Below are 19,437 nucleotides of genomic sequence, written 5' to 3'. Positions count from 1 at the left end.
AGCGACAAAGTTTAAAGGTCATAGGGCTAGAAAGCAAAACAGTTTCCAATTCCCTGCTCAGCTGCTCAGCTCTCAGAGCCTCCCATCTTCCTCTGCATAGCACCTGAGCTGCTCTGAGGGTCGGCTCCTCCCAAGCTTTGTATCTCCTGAGAACGCATTAATCCAGGTAATCTGCACATAGTTCAGGAAGAGGGGGGATCCTGCCCATGACTCCTAAGGAAGAAATTAATAAAAGAAGGTAATTCAGGCAAATGCTTCTGCAGACACTCAGGTTCCCTGGGTGGCATGGCATCGCCTGTGCATGTTAAAGGACCCTCTGCTAAGATCTAGTGCTTCACACAGTTCTCCTGCAGTCCTCCCTCGGAACCCATGGGTCAACCAAAAGGAGCAGGCTCCACCCCCACCCATGTTGGCAGCAGTGGTCCACTGCTTCCCTGTGCCACTTGCTGAAGAGTGGGGCCACCAAAGAAACAAAGCACGGAGAGCTCAATAGAAACGTCATAATTTATTCTGTTGTATAAAAAAGTCATCCCAGTAACAAAATGTCTTCTCAGAAGAAGAAATATATTACTTCAGATCATAAATAAACAGACAACTGTTGATAACTGAAAGCTACAAACCTACACTGGCTTTGTCTGTCAGTGCCGAAAGCAAACCTGCTCTGGGTCTATTTACAAGATAGTACAGTACGCAAACACAAAATTGAGGTATTTGGTTCTTCTATGAGTAGACAATGACATTTGTGAAGGCAGACCACCTACCTACACAAAAATAAATAAAGGTAAAAACTCTCATACGCGCATGTCATCGGGAATGGTTAATACTGCTAGGTATGTCAAGCATGAAGTTTCTAGAAAAAAAAAAAACAGACAAGCGAAGAAACTGGCTCAAACAGAGTCCTTTCTCTTCTGCCCTGTTTTGTCAGAGGGACTTGATGTACCCACAATACGTTGGTCCCGAATGTTCAGCAAATGTCTTGCGGTCAAGTCATTGTTTTGACTGCTTAGGAACCCAGTGGAACTCAGGAGGAGTTGGGGGGTGAGGGGGATGTTAAATAAATAAGGACCAGCTCCCCTGAGCCTCTTCCAGAGTTATTGCATTGCTCCTCCCACAGGAGGAGTGGCGACCCGGTGGCAAGTGAAACTCCACACCTCCCCTTGCCCTTCAGCAGCTTGGAGAGGTGGTGATGGGGCTTTTAAGGTAGTTCAGGGCACTGTTCGTGGGGTGGACGGGGATGGAGACAGGGAAGTTGAAGACAGTGGTAGTAGAGGTGCCTCGGTCAAGGACAGCCATGGCAGGGCTCCCAGCTTCAGCAGAGCAGTGAGGGGCTAGCACTTGGGACTCAAACTGCAGCAGCTGGCCCATGAAGCTGAAGTTCGGGGAGATGATACTCCGCCTCTGCTTCACAAACTCAAAGGCCTCGTCCAGCTTTACCCGGTTAGTCCTCATGAGGTAAGCAAGGCAGATGGTGGCTGACCGGGAGATGCCGGCCTGGCAATGAACGAATACTCTCCCTCCAGCATCCTTGACAGAGTCTGGAAAACAAAGTTATGGGTTACTCAAAAACTCAGGAGAACAGCTGAGCCCAGATCAAGGATGGCTAAGAAATGTCATGTGTGTCCTATCCAGAGATGGCCAGGGTCTGCCTCTTGCTGTCATGCAGACTCTATGTGTATACTATGCAAAGGATAGCAGGGGATTTAAACCCGGACTGGGTATCTACACTTATAGTCCTGGACAAGACAGTCAGTTCAACTGAGTCTCAGTGAGGAGGAAGGCTTGGGTGAGGATCATTTAAGCTGCCACCCAAAAGGCTGGGCTCAGTGGCTACAGTAGGGATAGAAGCAGAGGCTCCAGGTGGTTATTCCATTTACCTATGAAGTCAATAGCCTCGTTGAACCAGGAGCTGATGTCTGCCTTGTGGTTGTCCTCCACAGGGATGCTCTTGTACTGGTAGTGACCCTCGAAGTGGTTAGGACAATTGGCTGAGACGTTGATCAAGGCGGTGATGCCCAAGGCGTCAAGCATATCCTTCCGGGAAGCATGATAGGCACTGCCCAGGTACAGGAAGGACAGGATCTCCACTGGGCCCCCCTGAAGTCCAAAACAATCCAGCATTTGTCAAGCTTGTTCAGCGTGAGCACCAGTACCCATGCCCACAAAAACTCCCCGCTGAAAAAGGGAGTTTCTGAAACTGGTGACCTCAGCACTGTTGTTGACATATTAAAATATTCATAAAGAATCGAGCCCATTGGCCTGGACAGAGCCAACAAGCTCTTCCGTGCCAGCAACTGGAAGACTCGGCTCCATCCAATTGCTTCATGATGGAATAAAGATCCTCGTGTCCCCTCTAGTATAAATGAAGCTGCAGCCGCTTTCTGTATCCTCCTGGCACAACCCTCCCAGACCTCTGCCAGCTCTGCCACCTCCCTGCCCTGCAAGGACCCGGACTCCTACTAACCTGATCGTAGAGAGGGGTACTACAGGAGCTGCATCCGGATTCTGCACTGTCAGGCACACTAGTACTCAGGGGGAGGCTGAGCCCCATGGGGGTGGACTGTTTGCTGCACAGCTCAGGGCAGGAAGCCGAAAACGCTTCATATCCTCCTGAGAATACAAAGGTACATATTTTCTCATTAGCACCACCGACACAGTACCTGGAGACAAGCCACTCACCCACCAGGGGCTGCGAGTTTACAAGGAAGGCTTAAGGAAGTCTTTGTTATGGGAGTGAAACAAAGCCACTGAAAATCGCCCCTGGAGACTGGACGCAGGCGCCCCCATACTCCAGGTGGGACGCCCCTTCCCTAGCTGATGGCGTAAGTCCTGCCAGAGCTAGAGCGTACCTTGGAGGAAGAAGACTTGAGTGGAGCGCGCCTCTCGGCAGAGCGCGCCCGCGGCCAGGGCCAGGGTGCCGTCGCGCTTGGCGCCGTCCAGGGAGGTGCTGCGCTCGTCCAGCAGCACCACGGCGTGGTAGGCTCCGGCCAGCAGGCGGCCACGCAGTTCAGCGTTGGGCACGATATGCTCCAGGCCCATGGCGCCCTTGGCGCGGCGCCGCACGATGGTGCTGAAGCGCACGTTCACTGAGCCCGCGATGTGGCCGGCGTTGAAAGCGAAGAAGGAGCGACAATCCAACAACAGGCACTGCGCGGCGCCCTCTCGCAGCAGCGCGCGCAGCCCCCCGGCGTCCAGGATGCCCACCTCCATCACCATGGCCAGCCCCAGCGACCCCAGCGTGCCCGTTCTGCGGCTCTCCAGAAAAAGTCGGTCGATCTTGTGCGGTGTCCTGTGGCCCTAAGTCCCCAAGAGCTCGCTGCTCCTAATCTGGCTTCACCGCGCGTCCCGCCCGCCAGTCCTTCGCTGCGCGCTGGTCCGGAGGAGCGCGGTTTTATGTAGCCTCTCGGGGGGGCGGTCCCGGGCGCGGCACAGAAGCAGGGGGGAGGGGGAGAACGGTTTGTTTGTTTGAATGGTGGACACGTGACCGGGTGGTGACGTCACCCGCCCCGCCGAGCTTGGCGCCGCCAAAGCCAAAAGCAAAGACGTCATCGGCCTAGGAGCCTCTCCGCTCTGAGCGCTGGCTCGCAGCCCGGCCCCCACCCTCCTGTCCTCTGGGCTCGCAGGCAGGACGGCGCGCTGCCAACCGGGTGGCCAGAACGCGCGGCCTGAGGACACCTGCCCTGCTCCCCTCCGCGGGTCTCCGCCGAAGGAGCGGGGCCATTCCTGGTATCACGTTCTCAGCTGGCCCCGCTCCCGCTGCTGGAGTGGTGGGCGTGGCGAGCTGAGCGGGAAAGGGCAGTGGGTTGTGAGAGATGACTAACTCGTGCTATAGCCCTCTGGCTATACCGAGGACAAATGGCGAGAGTTGAGACGTCCTTCTTGAATGTCACTTTAAAAGTTTTACGCTGAACAAGGGAATGCTTCCAGTTAGTCCCCACCCCCCACCCCGGAGTGTTATCTTTACCGCGGTGGTCCCTAGAGGACTTACTTGGAGCAAAGGGAGGAGGGTTGCAAGATCTGTGGAGCCCAGGGGACTCCCCATTGGGGGGACTTGGGTAGAGCTCCACAGCGCCGCCTAGGGACGGCCGAGAACATTGTCGTCGCGTGGCATCAAAAGGATGCTGCGAGCCGCCGCTCCTCTGTCCCCCAACACAACTTTTGTTTTGTTTTGTTTTGTTTCAGAGAGGATCTTGCTGTGTAGCCCTGGCTAGTCTTGAACTCACAGAGATCCTCCTGTCCCTGCCTTACTAGGGATTAAAGGCATCTGCCCTCGTGCCTTTCATCTCCACTGAACAGAAGCTGAGCACGCCAAGGACTCAGGGCCAAGAGCCTTGAATCCGCCACTCTGTGGGACAAACTGTACTCATCACACCTGGGAAGACCGAAATGGTGTGTGTGTGTGTCCTTCCCCAAAACTCCATGACTACAGGGTAGGCAGTGAGCCCGCCGCAACACCACGGAGTTGGATACACAAACATAAACATTGCACCACTCTGAAGGGGTGCCGAGTCAGGAACATTCTGCGGTTTCTTCCTCTTTGCAAGGGGAGGTGTCTTACTACCATGTGTCTTTGTCCAGCAACGTCCTCTTTGGCCTCTCTTAGCTCTTGCGCTCTGCCTAGATTCTTCTATAAATTCAGAATACGTTATTTTTAAAGCACGTTTTTACATTCCTTTGAGCATTGATCCTAAAAGAACAGCAAAGAAATCTTCAGATGACACCACCCTCCCTACATCGCAGAAGAGCGACAGAAAGAAAAAAAATTATTTGTTTATTCTACTTATTCAGCTGAGGACCTCAACATATTTTTTGCATTGAATCATAAAATGTTACAGCTGCTGCCTTTTCAAACTGCATACCAACTTCAATTTTTACTTTTATTTTTGTTTTTGCAAGGCCATTCATTATACCCTTCTCTACCCAAACTTTTCAAAAAGACCTTTTTATACGAATACAGTGGCATGGTTGGGCACTGAAGTCAGAAGTCTGCTGGTCACTGTGGAGTTCTGCCCTCTTCCCTTCCTAGAAGGAGCCTAAAGAGCAGGAACTGCTGTCAGTAGACTGTTGGGGAGCCAGCCATCCTCTTCCCGGATGAGCCTGCAAGGTAGTTTCAGTACAGCTGGTACCATGCGTGAGTCGGTGGCATTCCCTTGTGAAGCAGAAGGGGCAGAACACCCAGACCTTTCCCCTCCCGTGAGTCACCCACTCTCAGTTTTTTCCTTCCCAACACAATGATGCTTAGATCACATGGGCCATGTGCTGTGTGTTTCAGAATCTTAGGGAATCACACCAGGTGGGACTTGAGAGATATCTATAGGCATTGATTGCTTGGAGCCCCAGTTGAGAGAAAGCTCTCTCCAGGTGCCATGGAGACTTACACTAAGATCCACTTGTTCAGAGAGCATTAGCAAAGGTATAGCCACCGCAGGTCACAATCCAGGTAGTGAGAATGCCTTGGTGTCTGGGGCAGAACCAGAGAGGCTGCTGCTGCATTGGAGGCTTAGCTGCTGAGGGCCGGGGACAGTGTGAGGCAGTAGATTTCAACTCTAGGAGAGGCCTCGCTGACCTGAGAGCCTCCCCATTCCAGGTGTGCTTAGAAGCAACGCTAGAGGCCACACGGGGTGATAAGAATCAGCCAAAAGACTTAGCTTGCCTCTCCCCTTTAACTGTGTGGCCTCTCCTCATTCACTTTACCATGCCACACCTGTGACTGGGCGAGAAGCATCAGCTTCTATACGGGACCTGTGGGAACAGTCGGTGTGCAGGCTTGGCACCAGCCTATGAACTTGTCACTTCCTCTCATTTGGATTCATCTTGGTGTTGGGGTGGGGCTAGGGGAGGAGCTCCTCAATAATGGCTGAAAGTACGTCCTTTTTACTGTCTACTCCGTAACCTTGGGTTAAGGACTTATTTCTGAGCCTCGGCTTCTCTATCTATAAACGGAGAATAATGCCCATCTAGAATGAAATAGAATGGCAGGAGAAAGTCCTGATGGGATCCCTGCAGAAGAGCTGCTGCCAGAGGAGGGGTGATATCCCTCGATCATCTTCCCTCGTTCAGAGACTTTTCCCTGTCTTTCCAGGGTCAGTCAGCTTAATGCCATTGAGATAAACAGCTTAGGAAGGGAAATGGAGGCCGGCTGGTGATGGCTCATGCTTTCATTACCAACATTTGAGAGTCAGAGGCAGGCAGATCTCTGAGTTCAAGTCCAGCCTGGTCTACAGAGCGAGTTCAGGACAGCCAGGGCTGCACAGAGAAACCCTGTCTCAAATAAACAAATAAAAAGGGGTGAGGGATGGAGGTGCCAGCCCAAGGTTACTGAGCAGCATCACAGAGGGCCTGCGGTGAGGAAGATTGTGGTAGGGAGTTCAAAGGAGAGCAAAGAGGAAGACAAAGGGGGTCACACGGACCTGCTCCCTTCAGTGGGCCCCCTCCTACAGCTTCTACCTCTGCCTTGTAGTCCTTCAAACTCTGAGCCGCTCTCATATCCATTAATGAGATAAATGACACTTTCCCAAAGTTTCTCTCTCTGCACTGCTATAGGGGACCAGGGCTTCCATACACAAGCCTTTGGGGGTACATTCTAAATCCAAGCTACAAGGTGCTTCTTGTTCAGCAACCTTCTGTGACTCCCACCCCCACCCCCCCAAATCCAGCAGCACACCAGTGTGGGTCCCCAGTCTTCTTAGCCTTCTGGCTGATTTCCACTTGCTTTGATTTTGCTCTTGGGTTCCAAGAAAACCCAGTGAGCCTGTGTTCCATGAATGTTCTAGGTCTCTCCCACCCCCAGGTCTTTGCTTACACTGCCCTGCCTGGCCCTGCCTTCTGAGTTTCCGGAGACTCCTCTTCCCTGCAGACCCAGCAAAGGAGCTGTGTAAGCAAATGAAGAGTCTGGCTGGCTCTCCCTTTCCTTCCCAGGCTCTGGAAGACTGCTGGTGAGGAAGCCACTTAACCCTGACTTATGATGTCTGCAGATTTGCTGGATGCGGGGCAGGGCCTGTGTTTTTCTCCTCTGCGGTAATAATGCCCAGCACATAGTAGGCCCACAGTCTGTGAGATAGCAAAGTGTCTATAAGAATGCTGGTGAGTTTCTTCAGCGCCAGGTGCTTTACAGGTGCCACCCCCTGACCTCAACAGTCCCGGAAGGGGGTGGTCACTAAGCTCAGAGAAGGGACATGCCCAGGGTCAGACAGCTGGGAGTTGTCAATGCAGACCTGGCACAGGGCCATGTTAACTCATCTCCTGAGGCCTCAGTTTCTGCAAGCTGGCTCCCAGATGGCCTGGAGCTTTCCTCAGAGAGCAGAGATGCCTGCAGCAGCCCTGGATAGAGTTTGAACCCACCTAGGTCTTCTGACCCAGGCCCTCCTGTCCCTGATACCTTTAAGGCCTGATGGATTGGCAAGGATAATGTCACCCGCCCCATCCAGGCATGAGAACAGAGCCAGCCTCGATTGTGTAACTGTTGCACACAGTTCTCTGATCAGGCCTGGGAGAGCTGAGCAGCTGTGGCCTGTCATCCAGACCCCGCCTTTGAGAGAAGTGAGGCTCAGAGAGGTTAAGCAACTTGTCCAAAGTCACACTGTGTTCAGAACATCCTAAGGAGTCAGTGTGGTACCAGCTGCATGTTCAAGCTAACAGTGCTTATCTCTAGGGGTCAGTGCTCCTTGCATCCTCTTCCTTAGAAATACGGACAGAATGGTGGCTTTTACTCCAATGTGAAACATTTGAAAGCAAGGGGGAAAAAAAGACAAAAGCCTGGGAAGGCAGTGGCATCATCATTACCACCAAGTTCAAGTTGCTGAGCCTGGGCCAGGAGCCCAGCTCATGGGCTTTGTGTTGGTTGGACAAATTGCATTACTTCCTTCACCGTTTGCACATCTAATAGGAACAGCATCTGTTCTGTAGGGTGATATAGCAGCAGAGAGACAGAGAATGACACAGTCCAACCCAGGAATCAGAGCGAGCCCCACCTCTCTCTACAGAGTCTCGGTGGCACAAAGCCCAAAATATTTACTCCATTAAAGGGGAAAGGCTGCCCAGCCCCTGACACAGGCTGGTGGCTGGAAGGCCCAGGAACATGTTCAGTTGACTTGTGCTGTTGCTACTTGGTGACTATTTATAAACTCTTCCCTGGGCATGCATCATAGAATGCTACTTGCTTTGCTCCTCTATTTCAGTGTGTAGAAGGCACATTTGTCATGTCGTAACAGTTCTTAAAGTGGGAATTAAGCAGAGGCCTGCCCTAGTTAACAACTGTCAGGAACTTCCTTTCTGATCTGTGCATGACTTAGCGAAGTAGGCATTAGAGTCCAAGACTTTTAGGTCCAATAAAGTAACAAAGCTTATCATAGAAAAGAATTAAAATATACTATCAGGCAGCCACAATGATCAGAGCTGGAAATGGCCTCAAACAAGCAGGGGGACCTCAGGAGCTCCCTGCTCATGGAAACTGAGGTGTCTTGTCGTGGGGCCTCACTGTGGAAAGTCGGCAGAGGAGTGGGTGCAAGGCAGGGCCTATGGTTTTCTCCTCCGTAGTAATAATGCCCAGCACATAGTAGGCCCACAGTCTGTGAAATAACAAAGTGTCTTTAAGAATGCCTGTGAATTTCTTCCATGCCAGGTACTTGGAGAACTCTAAACGAGTGTGGGTTAGAAGCACACTTGGCAGATGGCTCCACTGCCTGCCACTTTCTCCCCGGGAGCTCCTCTGTACCCAGTTACCTGGCAGCAGTCATAACCCACCCGACCACTGCACAGAGATGCGTTGGTCTCTGGAACAATACCTCCTAACGTTCTGCTGTAGGAACATTTCCCCATGAGGACCATCTGCCCCTCCTTCCTGCTTGTGAGTTTGGCCATAGGTCATTACTCCTCTTGGTTCCCAGTACAATGCTCAAAGCACAGTTTGTTGGGCAAACACTAGACCAGTCCAGGAACCAGCAGAGGGGCAAGGTAGTGTGACTTTGCCATTTCCACAGGCCCTTTCATGACCTGAGGGCATAGCCCATCAGCCATGGCTGGCAGAGTCCCTCCCTGCCCTGTGCTGGCTGAGGGAACTGGCGCCTGCAGGAGAGGTGATGACTCTCTCCTGGTTTCCTTTCTTTTAACTGAATTCAAGTTGAGATATAATTTCCTCTTCACAATTAGGAAACAGTAATTAACATCAGCAGGAGCAAATGAGGTCATGCTTTGTCTATTCCAAAATCTCGCCAGAGGGCATGGAAAATTGTCATCCAAGGAATGCACAGGATCGAGGTGAAGACTTGGAGATAGTGCAACCCAGGGTTCCTGTTTTCCCTTTGTGGGAAACGCATTTGGAGGCACTAATTCTCTGTCTCCTGGAGGGTTGCTTGCAGGCTGCCCTCTGCCAGGAGCTTCACACTGACACCCTAGTGTGATGGTGATACAAACCCACAAGGAAGAGACCCTCACCGCCACTATGTGACGGCCTAGAGAGATCAGTGACTTTTCCTAAAGATGCACTCCACTTCCCCCCATCTGCCTTCTAGGACCTTTGTCCTTATCTTTTGGGACACACAGTAGGTGTGGCACATGGGTGGGGTGTTTCGGTATTCATTTGTCAAGGATGATAACTTGCAGGGGCCACTTCTAGATGCTTCTGGGTTCCAAAAGAAAGGGGAAAGCGAATCTACTGGCATCTCGGCCCTTGGAGGCCCTCACTGACTCACTGACCACACTGGACAGATGACTCATTCGCTAGCCTTGACATCAATGGGTTTTGCCACCCATGGAGAGTGAAGTCACACCTCCAGTGCCCTGATACACTCTTCTCAGCCAACTCCAGGGCAGACAAGGAACAGGCTTGGGTGGGCCTGCCTGGGGTGAGAGACAGGAAAGCCCACACATGCCTCTGTTGATCCTGACTGGGCTGCCCAAATAGGCCTAAGGCTTCCTTCCCTCCAAGGGCTTATTTAGTGGGCTATGGCCACAGGAGAAACTACAAACCAAGTGCTTTCAAGAACAGAACTTGGTCAGCAATCAGCTCTGAAGGCCAGAAGTGTGGTAATAAGGTGACCACAGTGTCCTCGCAGGAGAATACAATCTTCAACTCTCAGCAAGCTGTTGCTGATGTTTGCTAACCCCCCACTGTGTTCCTGCAGATGACCCCCCATCTCTGCATTCATATTTACATGAGGTTTTCTCTGTGCCAAATTTCTCCTCTCTACAAGGGCACCATCCATGTTGGATCAGGACCGCTCTGCCCACCTCACCTTGACTTGCTTACTGTATAACTGACCCTGTTTCCAATGGTGTGCAATACTGGGGAGAGGGGGACATCCGTGTGTCACATTGTCTTTTGTGTTTTCAAAGACACTCTGTCCTAAATGTTGTAAAGATATGCTTTCTGGATATGAGGGTCACCCCCTTCACTCTTGGACATGATAACTCAATACCCTGAACATGTCACTTGACCCATGGGATATTTATTTAACATGAACCATGTGAAAAGACTAAGGGTGAGTTGCTGTGTTTGACTTTGTGTCATTTAACTCCCTGGAATTAAGTACATTGATATGATATAATCAAACATAGCCAGGAAAGACAGATGAGAAATTATGCCCTATATGACACTAATACATTCCACCAAGCTGTTGTAAGAGGCTGAGCTTAGAACCATGGAGGCAACAGAGCCCAGAAAGACAACTGCAACATCTCAGCTCACGGCGACCATGACAGACATTGGAGCATGGTCGGGATGCTCTGTGACTTGAGGATGTAGCTGAGTGGGGCTCTAACTTAGCACTTCAAGCACTCAAGGACTTCAAGCACTCAGACTGGAGCAGCAATGAACAAACAGGAACCCTGCCTCACACTGAGCATCTGGTTCCAAACTTGAAACCGTACGAGTTTTACAACAAAATGTGGGAAGATTCCTCCATAACCCCATAGTTAGGATCCTTTGAGTCAATTTTAGAGTTCAAAATTTAGAAACAATCAAAGAAAAAGTTTTATAAAAGATAAAGCCATTTTTCTTGTTTTTTGTTTGTTTGTGGTTTTGTTTGATTTGGTTTGGTTTTTATAAGATCTTCATGATGTGAAGCTCTGTAGGCCAAAGGGCAAAAGGGGGGAATATTTCTAACTTGAAGACAAATGCTGATCTCACCAATAACAAGTTCTCTCCCAACTCCTGCCTCTGCTTTGTTTTGAGACAGGGTCTCTCCGTAGTCCTGGCTGTCCTTTTTTCCTCTCGTCTGTCTATTGTTTTGTTTTTCAAGACAGGGTTTCTCTGTGTAACCTTGGCTATCCTGTAACTCACTCTGTAGATCAGGCTGGATACTCATGGGTATCCCTTGCCTCTGCCTCTCAAGGGCTGGGCTTAGAGATGCACACCACCATGCCTGCAAGAGAATTGTTCATGGCCCTCTCTAAAGCAGAAAGTTTGGGAAGCGCGTTCCTATGAAGAACATGAACTTCCTTGGAGGCAGCAGCAACAAGGCTCATAGATAAAACTTAGACTTTATAGGCCCAGGGTCACAGTTGACACTGTAAGTTGAAAGGTTTGAATAAAAAAGAGCTCACAACTGAAGCAACTTGTAAGACGGTTTTAAAAATTAAAATGCAGACAGTCCCCAGTTAGAAAGGAAAGAGTGGGGCCCTGCCCCTTCCCTGGGCTCAAACCTCTGCTTGGCTAGACCCTGAAAGGATGGTGCTGTGAGGAGTCTGTATCTAATCTCTTACCTGGATACCACAGTGGCAGCTCCCCCTCCCGGGACTCACTGAACGGTGTGGAGAGTGACTTCATGCAAGTCACAGAGGGCTGTGCCTCTGGGGCTCGCCAAGGCCACAGCTCCACCTCACTTGCTCTCCTGCACCTCTCACTTGCTCTGTCAGAGCCTCCCACCTAGGTGGGAAACCAGGGAAAATGAAATTAAATGAGCCAACCCCATCCCAGGGATGCCATTATCCTGGGCAGAGAGGAGCACACCAGAAATGGTCTACAACCTCAGGGAACTGAGCACAGGAATAGGTGTCCAATTCAGGTGAGGAAGACAGCAGAGAGGAGGGGAAGGAAAGGATACCTCTGAAGGATACTACCTCCCTGCACCCAACCCACCCTAGACTATGGGCTCACCTGGTCCCACTCTTATCCTTTCCTAGTTCTAGGGCAAGATAAGGGTAGAGAGGAAGTGTAGAGGGACTGTTTCTCAGTTCAGTTGAGAGCCAACTTTGTTCATTGACTACCAATGACTAGTAAGAGATAACTAGATAATTAGATAACTAGATGAAACTGTATAAATACGCATACCAAAGTGTATGTATGAAGAGAGAGAGAGGATACATATTATGCATCATCTCATATCTATAGGGGTTCAGTTCTAGGACCTCCCACAGACACCAGAATCTACAGATGCTTAAGTGCCGGCTGTTAAATGGTAAGGTCTATGTAGAGAGCATACACACACATTCTCTTGAAGTCTGAATCAACCCTAGGTTACTACTCTAGCCAGTACAATACAGATGCTGCTTGCTGGTTTTATACCGGCTGGCGCTCAGGGAACAATAGTAAGAAACAACACGGCGTATGTGCAGTACCAATGCATTTTTTCCTTTCTAAATATTTTCAATTCCTGGTTAAGTCCATGCAGCAGAAGCCTGAAGGGTTGATCCTGTGTGTTTGTGTGCACATGCCTGCGCATGTGTGCCCAAGGGAGATACATAAAGTGGGAGAGAGGGCTAAAAAGGACAGGAGGCAGGGTGTTTGAGGACAATGTTTCAGGAAAGCCTCTGTGAGAAGCTGACATTTGAGGAGCCATCTAAAGAAGAGCCAAAGTGAGCTATGAGCATCTAGAGGGAGATATTTGAAGACACCTCAAAACAGAAACTAGCCTCCCAGAGACAAAGAAGCAACCAGCTTAGAAAGGATCAGCTTAAAGCCATCTTTAATCTCAGGTCACATGATCCCACTATAGAAGGGCCTAGAGAGTCTAAGGATAGACTACTCAAAACAGAGCAAGGGTGCTAGAGAATTGATTCAGTACTTAAGAGTGCTTGCTATTCTTCCAGGGGACCCTGGTTCGATTCCCAGCATTCACAAAGTGAGTCGCACCAACTGTCTGTGACTCTAGTTCCAGGGGATCCTCTTGGAATGTCCGTTTCTGGTCTCGGTGGGCACTAGACACGAATGCAGGTAAAACATTCATATGAATAAAATAAGTCTAAAAAAAACCAGTTTAAAGAAGAAAGAAAAGAAATGTGGTATGCTGAAGGAGTGCCCGTCTCATTTGCATGAGGCCCTGTGTTCCAACCTCATCACCCACTTAAGAAAAAAGAAACCCAGAATGTATAAGCGTATCGAGGTCACAGCTTATAAGAACAGCTACAGAAGTCACGTTATTTATAGATACAGGGGAACAATCAGAGAGCAAAACTAAAACCATGACTCAATTCACAACAGAAATGCACAGATTAAGCCGGGCGTGGTGGCGCACGCCTTTAATCCCAGCACTTGGGAGGCAGAGGCAGGCGGATTTCTGAGTTCGAGGCCAGCCTGGTCTACAAAGTGAGTGCCAGGACAGCCAGGGCTACACAGAGAAACCCTGTCTTGAAAAACCAAAAAAAAAAAAAAAAAAAAAAAAAAAAGAGAAATGCACAGATTGCTACTGAATAATATCCCAGACCTTTGCCAAGAAAATAAAGGCTAAATAAGTGGAGTGGTCTCCCATGTTCTTAGATTGGAAGATGTAATGGTTTGTGACAATGTCCATTTTCCTCAAATTGGTGACAAATCCACAAAACTCCTCTTGAAGTCCTATAAACTTCTCTTCGGAATCTGCTAAGCTTGACTCTGAGATTATAAGGAAATTCAAAAACATCTAGAATGACCAAAAGAGTTTAGAAAACACCAAAATTATGGGACTGTCACTTCCTGACTTCAGATGTTACCATATGGCCACAGTAGCCCAGCAGCACCAGTGGTCAGGGCAACATCAGTGACCAGGGCAGCATCAGTGACCAGGGTAGCATGGTGCTGTCAGGCACTGCCAGACAAGTGGCTGGGACAAATCTGGGAGCTGAGAAATAAGCACTCACTGGTGGCCAGTTGACTTTGACAAGGATGTCAAGACAATTTGCTAAGGCCAGATATTCTGGGAAAGGCACTTACCAAGGGCTAACATTCCACAAGCCTTCTCCACCTAGTAAAACTTTCCTACAAATGTTTTACTCTCCTCATCTATGAAACTTTTCTTTCTGCAAAGGCCCTGCATGCCAACAGCCCTGGCCTGGTGTGACTGACACCCTTCCCCATTTATTCCCTTTCCTTTATGACAATTCTTTTAAAACTAGCCAATCAAAAATGAACAAACAAACAAACAAACAACCTGAAGTGGGACCCAGCCAGTGAGGAAAAGACACAGTCACTGCTCACATTAGAGCAAAGGGTGAGTGAGTGTCCTGCCCCTTGTGTAATTGCTAAGTCCCATTTGGTTCATGATTTGTCCTTTTGGAGGAAAAAATAAAAAGGATTTGCCTTGCTGAATTACTCACACTTTATCGTGTTTGTCTTTGTGGAACACCAGGAATATTTGTTTCTAACACCATAAAGCCCGATGACCCTAGTTACATTGCTTGAGAAAATACTATAACCACAAGCAACTTGAGGAGGGAAGGATTTATTGTGCATACATGTCCACATCACAGTCCATTATTGAGGAAAGTCAAGGCAGGAACTCGAGGCAGGAATCAAGAGACAAGAACTGAAGCAGAGGCCACGGAGGAGTGCTGCTTACTGGCTTGCTCAGCCTGCTTTCTTGTCGAGCCCAGGACTTATCTGCCCAAGGTTGGCACCCCCACCATGGTCTGGCCCCTCACATATTAATCACTAATTAAGACAATGCCCTGTAGGCATGCCTGCAGCCCGATTTTACAGAAGCAATTCCTCACCTGAGGGTCCCTCCTCAGATGACGGAAGCTTGTGTCAAGTTGACAGAAAAACCAGCCAGCATGGATCCCAGTACTCACAATGTGGGAGAGACCTGAGGCTTCATAGTTATCTTCTGACCCCACACATGCACGGGGACATGCATGCACACACAGACTTATACGCCAGATTCTAAAAAATGCAATTTAAGAAGAAAATGGAAGAATTGAGACCCCTCCCCCAACACACACACACACACACCTCACACCATTACAAAAATCAACTCAAAGGTATCATTAACTTAAATGTAAGGGCTAAGACAATGCATCCAGGTTCTAGAAAAATGGGGACTGGGGAAATAGCTCATGTGCAAGCACATCTATGTATGTGAACACACACACAAACATTTTTGGAAGGATACACAGGGGAGGGGGGTCTTCAAAATTCATAACCATGGCTAGGCAGGAGTCTTTGGTACAACTCCAAAAACATGATTTATAAAGGAAAAAAAAAAAGGTTCAAAACCATTGTACCTTAAAATTGCCATTCTATAGGTCTACCTTGACTGTGGCCATCTGTTCATAATTTATACACAGACCAAATCACATCATACCCATGATATTTATATAATTTTATGTCACTTACAACTCATGGAAATAAAATGGGGGTGTAGCCACCATTAAGCTGCCACACACATAGTGAGTGCACGCCCCTCCCACATAATTAAAAACAACAAAGATAAATTTAGAAATAGGTTTTTTTTTTTTTTAAAGAAGATAAAAATAGCTAGAGGCGGGAGTGCACGCTTTGTAGTCCTATGATCGGGAGGTAGAAGCCAGAAGAGCACCACAAACTTCAGACCGATCTGGCAATATTGTAAGATTATGTCAATAAATAAATAAAGATGCAAGAGAGACAGAGACAGAGGGGAGAAGGGAAGCAGCAGACGAGGAAGGGCTGGAGGTATGGTCAGAGTATCGACGGGCTTGCCACACAGCCTAAGGACTTGATCGGGATCCACAGTAAGAGCGAAGAGAGAAAAGACGCTACAACATGCTCCTTTGACCTCCACACGTACAACACGGCATGAGTATTCCTCCCCCCGACCCCCGTCAGATATGCAAGACCAAAAATAAATAAAATAATTCTTTAAAATGGAAAAAGAAGCCGGGTGGTGGTGGCACACACCTTTAATCCCAGCACTCGAGAGGCAGAGGCAGGTGGATTTCTGAGTTTGAGGCCAGCCTGGTCTACAGAGTGAGTTCCAGGACAGCCAGGGCTATATAGAGAAACCCTGTCTCAAAAAACCAAAAAACAAAAACCAAAAAAAAAAAAAAAATGAAAAAAATTTGCAAAAACAACTTTGGGAAAGGACCAGAAACTTAAAAAGACAAAAGACCCAATAAAAAACTGGACAAATGATACGTGTAGACATCTCTCGGAGAAGATATACCCCTAGCTGGCAAGCACAGGAATAGGACTCAGCTCATCATCCTCAGAGATGTGCCCATGGCAACCTCAGAAGACCTCCACACACAAGAACACGTGACAGCTGGGATGTGGAGAAGCAGGAGCCCCTGGTATGACAGGGAAAAGTGTAAAATGGTCCAAACTCTTTGGAAAACACTTTGAAGGTTTCCCAGAAAGTTAGGTGTATGTATAAAATAAATATGTAAATTTAAGATGAGTGTATGAACCAGCATTTCTCCTAGGCATCCATCCACCTAAGAGAAGTAGAAATGTGTTCACAGAAAGACTAAAGTCAGCACTGACCACAGTATTGTTCATAACAGCCCCAAACTGAAAGTGTCCTCATTTCTCATCAGTTGATATAATAACTTTATAATAGGAAAGCAGCTAGACCAAGAGGCTGTCAGACAATATATCATATTCCCACTTATATGTCCTGAAAAGGTAACTTTAGAGAGACAGATGCCTAGGGGTGAGATGGGGATTCTGAACTGTACACTTGCACAGAGTGAAATTTACAATATTTAAAGTGTATGAGGGGCTGGACATGATGGTACACATCTTTAATCCCAAGCAGAGGCAGGTGGGTCTTTGTAAGCTTGGGAACAGCCTGTTCTATATAGCCAGTTCCAGGCCAGCCAGGAAGACATAGTGAAACTCAAACAAATATATTAATTAAAATGTACCACAATATACCTTTTTATATTTTTAAGTGTGTGTGTGTGTGTGTGTGTGTGTGAGAGAGAGAGAGAGAGAGAGAGAGAGAGAGAGAGAGAGAGAGAGAGGCCAGAGCTCTTACCACATAAGCCTGTGTGCTAGTCATGCCCAAAGTGATGCAGCCTTAGCCACAAATCCATTCTTTTTTCCAATAGGATTCAGCTTAATGTTGCTCTTCATGGTAGAATTCTATTTTACAGATCCTGCCAACTGTTAGCTACTATTTGAGGATATTTACCTATTAGTGGAGCTTTAAAAGAAATCCAACTTAGAGGTTTGTTTGTTTGTTTGTTTTTTGCATCTCAATACTGATGTTGAAAAATAGTAAAAAAAAAAAATAAATAACTGGTCAAAGACTTCATATCACTATATCCCCAGTTGACTTCAAGAAACCACTGGCTTAGCATCTCTCTGCTTAGCTCAGGCGTGAGCATCTCTGAATCAGGGCCTCTTGTCTCTCCTGCTATTGTGTTGAGCCCTGACTTCTATGATTATCTGGATGAAGCAGCTAAGTGCTTAACCAGTCACTAATATGGTGGACAGACAACACAAGTCTTTGAGGACATTAGGGGGTTCAGCTGAGGGTTGGGGATAAAAGTCCGCAGGAGATTTCATGTGGAAGGAAATTGGAAGCTTAAAGAATTGCAAAACCATTTATGCCTCTTTCCCCACATTCCCAGTGACTTTAGTTAAAGTTGGAATGGATGCTGACTAGGAAGCTGGCAGCCTTGGGGTGAGAGTCCAAGGTTCTGTTTGGGCTTCAGTTTATACCTGAGCTACACCTCCAGGCCTTCCTTGTTTGTGATAGGCTGGGCGAGTTGCCATCTTTCTATTCTTGGTGGATCATGAAGTGTCATAACAGCACGTCTGCCATGAAGACTAGCATGTACACAGGGCTCTTCCCTTCCTAGGAGACCTTATTTTCAGAATTCCAGAACAAAGTCCAGCGGCATGAGATCTCACAAGGGCCAGCAAGTCAATGAATAAATGTGGTTGGCAGGCTAGAGGTCAGAGCCAGGATCACAAACAGCCGCTCCTGAGCTTCATATGAGATTTACATTTATGGGAGGAGGAGGAGGAGAAGGAGGGGGTGGGGAGGAAGGAGGAGAGGGGGAGGAAGGAGAAGGAGGAGGAGGAGGAGGAAGAGGAGGAGGAGAGAAGAAGAAGAAGAAGAAGAAGAAGAAGAAGAAGAAGAAGAAGAAGAAGAAGAAGAAGAAGAAGAAGAAGAAGAAGAAGGGTTTGACAAAGCATACTGATTAATAAAATATGATTATCCTACACATCTGAGTGCAGGCAAGAGAAAACATGTGAAGGCCGCAGCTAATGATCCACTCTTTCTGACCTAGGAGAGACAAAAGAAGAAAGAAATGACTGGAAACTGTCTGGAAAGTCGGATACGTCTGGATAATAAAATCGTGCTACTCAAGAGAGAGAAGAGAGTTGGGATGGAGAGAGAAAGGGAGCCAATATGGCCAGGGCAGGAGGCCATCAGCAGGCTTGGGCTTCTCCTGGGAGTAAGGTCAGAACCTGGAGGCAGACAGCAGAACAGTGGCCTTCGCCCAACCCCAGGACAATGAGACTCAAGATGCGAAGCAAACAGTTCACAGAGCAGGGCGGTGACACATGGGAAGCACGGAAGCAACTAATTACAGTCATGGCTAGTGCTTTATCCCCATAAAACCCATGGGTTCCAAGGGGCAAGGTCGCAGCTGCTTGTTTATCGGCCCAGGAGGAGCCAGGCTAAGATCCTGACCAGCAGAGGAGATGAAGGAAAGAGCAGCCAAAGTCAGGGTGATCGCTCATCCACCACCTCAGCTTGCTTGGCCTCTGAACTTGTTCCTTGTCTGGGGTAGGGAAATGGTTATGGTGGTTATGGTACCTCTTTCCTGAGTCACTGAGGTGTCCAAAGAAGGCGGACCCTGATGTGGGTACTATGCAGTCTTCTGAGCCTAAAGTCTGATACTAAGCACCTGTTTATTGACATTTGTCTCAGGCCACACCAGCATAGATAATCAGATATACAAAGAGGCAAGATATATTTCCCCAGAAGCAGACACAAACACAAACACACAGGGTGATGCAGATACCCTGGCACGAAGAAACACAACATACACTCAAACACAGCCACAAGTACACACACTCAGAAGCAGACACATACATACATACATACATACATACATACTTACTTACTTACATACACAAATGCACACAGACACACCCCCTATACACACAAACACACCCACAGACATACCCAGAAATATAGACATGTAGACACACACACACAGATACACAGCCATATTCATGAGCTGCCCAATTGTCAAAACACTGCATTCCAGATAGGGGTGAGTGCTTATAGAATGCTTTCTGTAGAA

The 19,437-nt window shown here is 48.3% G+C and overlaps 1 protein-coding gene across 1 annotated transcript; it reads right to left on the bottom strand.

The window, feature by feature from the left end:
* Nucleotides 1–486: 486 nt before the first annotated feature.
* Dusp1 (dual specificity phosphatase 1) lies at nt 487–3,395 on the bottom strand. Its single transcript, XM_021186417.2, has 4 exons — nt 2,847–3,395; nt 2,462–2,607; nt 1,875–2,094; nt 487–1,535 (listed from the first exon to the last, which is right to left on the bottom strand). The coding sequence occupies exons 1-4, from the start codon at nt 3,211–3,213 to the stop codon at nt 1,165–1,167; spliced, it is 1,104 nt and encodes a 367-aa protein (XP_021042076.1). The 5' UTR covers nt 3,214–3,395; the 3' UTR covers nt 487–1,164.
* Between the last annotated feature and the right edge of the window lie 16,042 nt (nt 3,396–19,437).

The sequence above is a fragment of the Mus caroli genome, unplaced genomic scaffold (genome assembly GCF_978045245.1).
Source record: "Mus caroli unplaced genomic scaffold, Mus_caroli_1 scaffold_18, whole genome shotgun sequence".
In the NCBI taxonomy this organism is placed as follows: domain Eukaryota; kingdom Metazoa; phylum Chordata; class Mammalia; order Rodentia; family Muridae; genus Mus; species Mus caroli.
The sequence above is the reverse complement of the archived record's forward strand: the minus strand, read 5'-3'. Positions and strand labels throughout refer to the sequence as shown.